A 3,254-nucleotide genomic window follows, 5' to 3' on the forward strand; every position below is an offset into this window, starting at 1 on the left:
AAAAAAAAAAAAAAAGATCACTGAGATATCCAGTCAGCAAAGCTGCCCATGCACATCCCCCTCAGTTTGAATATAAAGGCCTTGATACACGCGTGCACACCACACCCACGGGTGGTCTGGGGGAAACAGTGCTGCTGTTCCCAGGTAGGCACCAAGACCTAGAAAAATGTCAATGAATCAGCTCACAATGAGGAACCTGAGCACAGTTCTGTTGGTCTCCTGACCTCGAATCTTGCATACGCTCCCCCTCAGAGCCCAAAGTTCTTAAAAATGTAATTAAAAAAAAAAAATGCAATCAAACCAGGCATAGTGACTCACGCCTATAATCCTGGCACTCAGGAGGCTGAGGTAGGAGGATCGCCGATTTCGAGACCAGCCTGCACTACAGAGGGAGTGAAAGTCCAGCCTGAACTACACAGCAAGACCCTATCTCAAAGAAACAAAGATGGGACATCAGAACCCCTTACCCAAATGCCACTGCCCCAGCGATAGCCAATCCCAGTGCTGCAGATTTTCCCCGTCCTCGGGCAGCGGTGAGTGCAATAGTACTCCTCAGGGTTTTCTCCGAGATCCCCTCGATGAATTTCAAGACAGCTTTGGCCTGTGCAAATAGAAATGAAGCCAGTGAGCCCAGAGACAGGCCCAATTTGGTGACTTACTACCTTCCCTGGGGAGAGCTCAGGCTGGGGCCAAGCCTGAGCAAACAGGAGCAGTTCTTATGGGACAGAAAGCACCACTCACACCTGGGCTTCCTACTCCCCTGGTCATCACTCATCCCAGCAGCAAGGCCTTAAACATCAAGCATTCTCTCCAGGCCTCTTCCCCACACATCAGAGTCCAGTACACACATCTGATTCCTGTACACCTGTTTGCACAACCCGTCCTGCTCTGTCGCTAGCCGGCGACGCAGAGCACTGTCCAACAGTGTCTCAAACCTGAAAGAGCAGCGGGGTGGAGATGGGGCAGAGAGAAAGGAAGGACACCAAGACAAGAGTCTGATCAAGGCGACGTTTATTGCAGGCAAGCATCAGCCTTTTAAAGGGAAAGACCAAACTATTATGGGCTAGGATTACCATAGTAACCTCAACACCCGTTCCACGGGAACGAGGGTTCACACGGGAAAGAGAAAGCAGGCTCAAGAAAAACAAATTAACAACACTTGTAACTAATAATCATGATTCCCAAATAGATGGAGGAACTTAACAAAATGGAGTTACAACACCTGACTCCTACAGATAACGTCAGATCTTTAACAGGAAGCACCTGACTCCTACAGATCTTTGGCTGTCCGAGTTTCTCCCGTGCAGGGTCAAAAACAAGTTTAACACGTGCAGTCCTTAAAAAGGAACAAATGTTGTCTTTCAAAAAGCCAGTGGGCCATGGCTGGCTTCCCACACTGCTCCTGACAGCAGCTGCTTAACTAGCCTCCCTGCTTCCAGGCGAATCCTCACAGCCTGTGTCCACCCCGGCAGCCAGAGGATCCTTTCAAATAAGGCTACGGATGCCTTAGGCACTGTACTAAGAGACTACACGCCCCGTCTCTCACAGAGCAACACAGCCCTTCCAGTGGTCAGCCTGGACCTCCACTATCTCTGCCCCTCCCTGAGCCTCAGCCCCATGGCCTCACTGCTGCTCCTGGAGCACCTGAGAGCTGCACGCTGCCTCGGGCCTCCGCACCTGCTGATCCTTCTGCCAAAGCAATCACCCCAAGGGACTCAACTCCTTCAAGGCTTCACTCAAATAACATCTTCTAATGAGGCCCCCGCAACCCGTTTAACCCCAGCACTTCACCCCAGCACACTCTACCCGTCTTGGCCATTTTCCTTTTGCCCCCCTGTACACATCAGCGTCTTATCTACACCATAATCTGCTACTTTCCTTCACACATGTCTGTCTCATCCCACTAGAAAGCAAGCTCCGGGAAAAAGGTGTCCTTAATTTATCACCACCCCAGCACCCCAGGGGGTACCTGGTACCAGGAGGGGAAGCAAGAAGCCAGCAGCTAAATGAGAGGGGCACTGTGGAAACCAACGGGGAAGAGGCCAGATGGTCCAGCCTGGGCTGCCTGGTCCTAAGGAAATCACTTTGCCCAGCAAGACAGTGACACCAAGAAGACACTGAAGAGACGCAGGCTCAGGCAGAAAAGGGGGAGCGGGTTTCAGGAAGCCAGTCTCTGAATGGAAACATGAAAAGAGGATCCAGGTGGTATTCGTCTTAGCCTGGCCTTCATTAAATGCTGCTTTAGATTAGGAAAGTTCTAAGTGCTGATAAAACATAACTAAAAGTCCCCTGACATGAGAGGGGACCCAAATCTAGGCTAAAAATGCATTCTGAAATAATTTTATAAAATAAAAATAAAAGTCAAAAACCCAACTAATAAGTGAGCAAAGGGTATAAGCAGACTGGGTCACAAAAAAAAAAAAAAAATCTAAAACATAGACAACCAATAACAGATTAAGAAGGTACCTGCTTGTCTCATAATTAGGGCAACAAGAAACAATGACCTGATGGTTCCATAACAGATCGGTAAAGACTTAAAGTATAATTATTCCCAGTATTGACAAGACTGCAGGGAGAAAGGCATTTCCATACACCATCCACTGGTGCAATACCCGTTTAACACATTCCCGCTGGCTGGTACCACGATGTGACAGGAATGCACGCACAGCCCTGTGGTAAACATGTTCATGTAGTCTCGGACCCAGCAAGTCCTCTCCTATAAACTTATCCAAGCTATAACGTCCACAGGTGTATCTAAGAAGGCCCTTATGGTAGGTGTAATAACAAAACTGCAGGAATCAGCTCAAATGTCTGACCGAGTCACTTACGCCCTATGTGGCGTGACCCCTTCACACTGAAATGTACAGGAAAAGATACAGAAGGATACATAATACACTGTTAACAGTAGCGCTGCAGACTGGGACTGCCAAGTAGAAACCCATTTTCTAATTTTTTTTTTTTCAGGATCTTGCACTTGAGAGGCAGGCAGCAGCACCACTGAGCTAAATCCTCAGCCCCCATTTTCTAATTTCTTAACTATACTCTTTTGTACTTAGTAACTGTCTGTTCAATTTGCACCGCCATCTTTTTAAAATAACACTATTAGCTGGGCATGGTGGTGCACGCCTTCAATCCCAGCACTCAGGAGGCTGAGGCAGGAGGATCACTGCGAGTTCCAGACCAGCCTGGGCTACATAGTGAGTTCCAGGTCAGTCTCAACTACATAGTGAGACCCTGTCTCAAAAACACCAAAA

At 48.2% G+C, this 3,254-nt stretch overlaps 1 protein-coding gene across 1 annotated transcript in view; it reads right to left on the reverse strand.

Annotated features, from left to right (window-relative positions):
* Nat10 (N-acetyltransferase 10) overlaps positions 1-3,254 on the reverse strand; it is a 35,987-nt gene that overhangs the window by 21,017 nt on the left and 11,716 nt on the right. Inside the window, exon 9 of the mRNA XM_010612617.3 lies at positions 468-601. Coding sequence (XP_010610919.1) covers positions 468-601 — 134 coding nt within the window. The remainder of the gene's footprint in view (positions 1-467; positions 602-3,254) is intronic.

The sequence above is a fragment of the Fukomys damarensis genome, unplaced genomic scaffold, assembly GCF_012274545.1.
Source record: "Fukomys damarensis isolate Sample0158 unplaced genomic scaffold, DMR_v1.0_HiC HiC_scaffold_27, whole genome shotgun sequence".
Classification (NCBI taxonomy): Eukaryota; Metazoa; Chordata; class Mammalia; order Rodentia; family Bathyergidae; genus Fukomys; species Fukomys damarensis.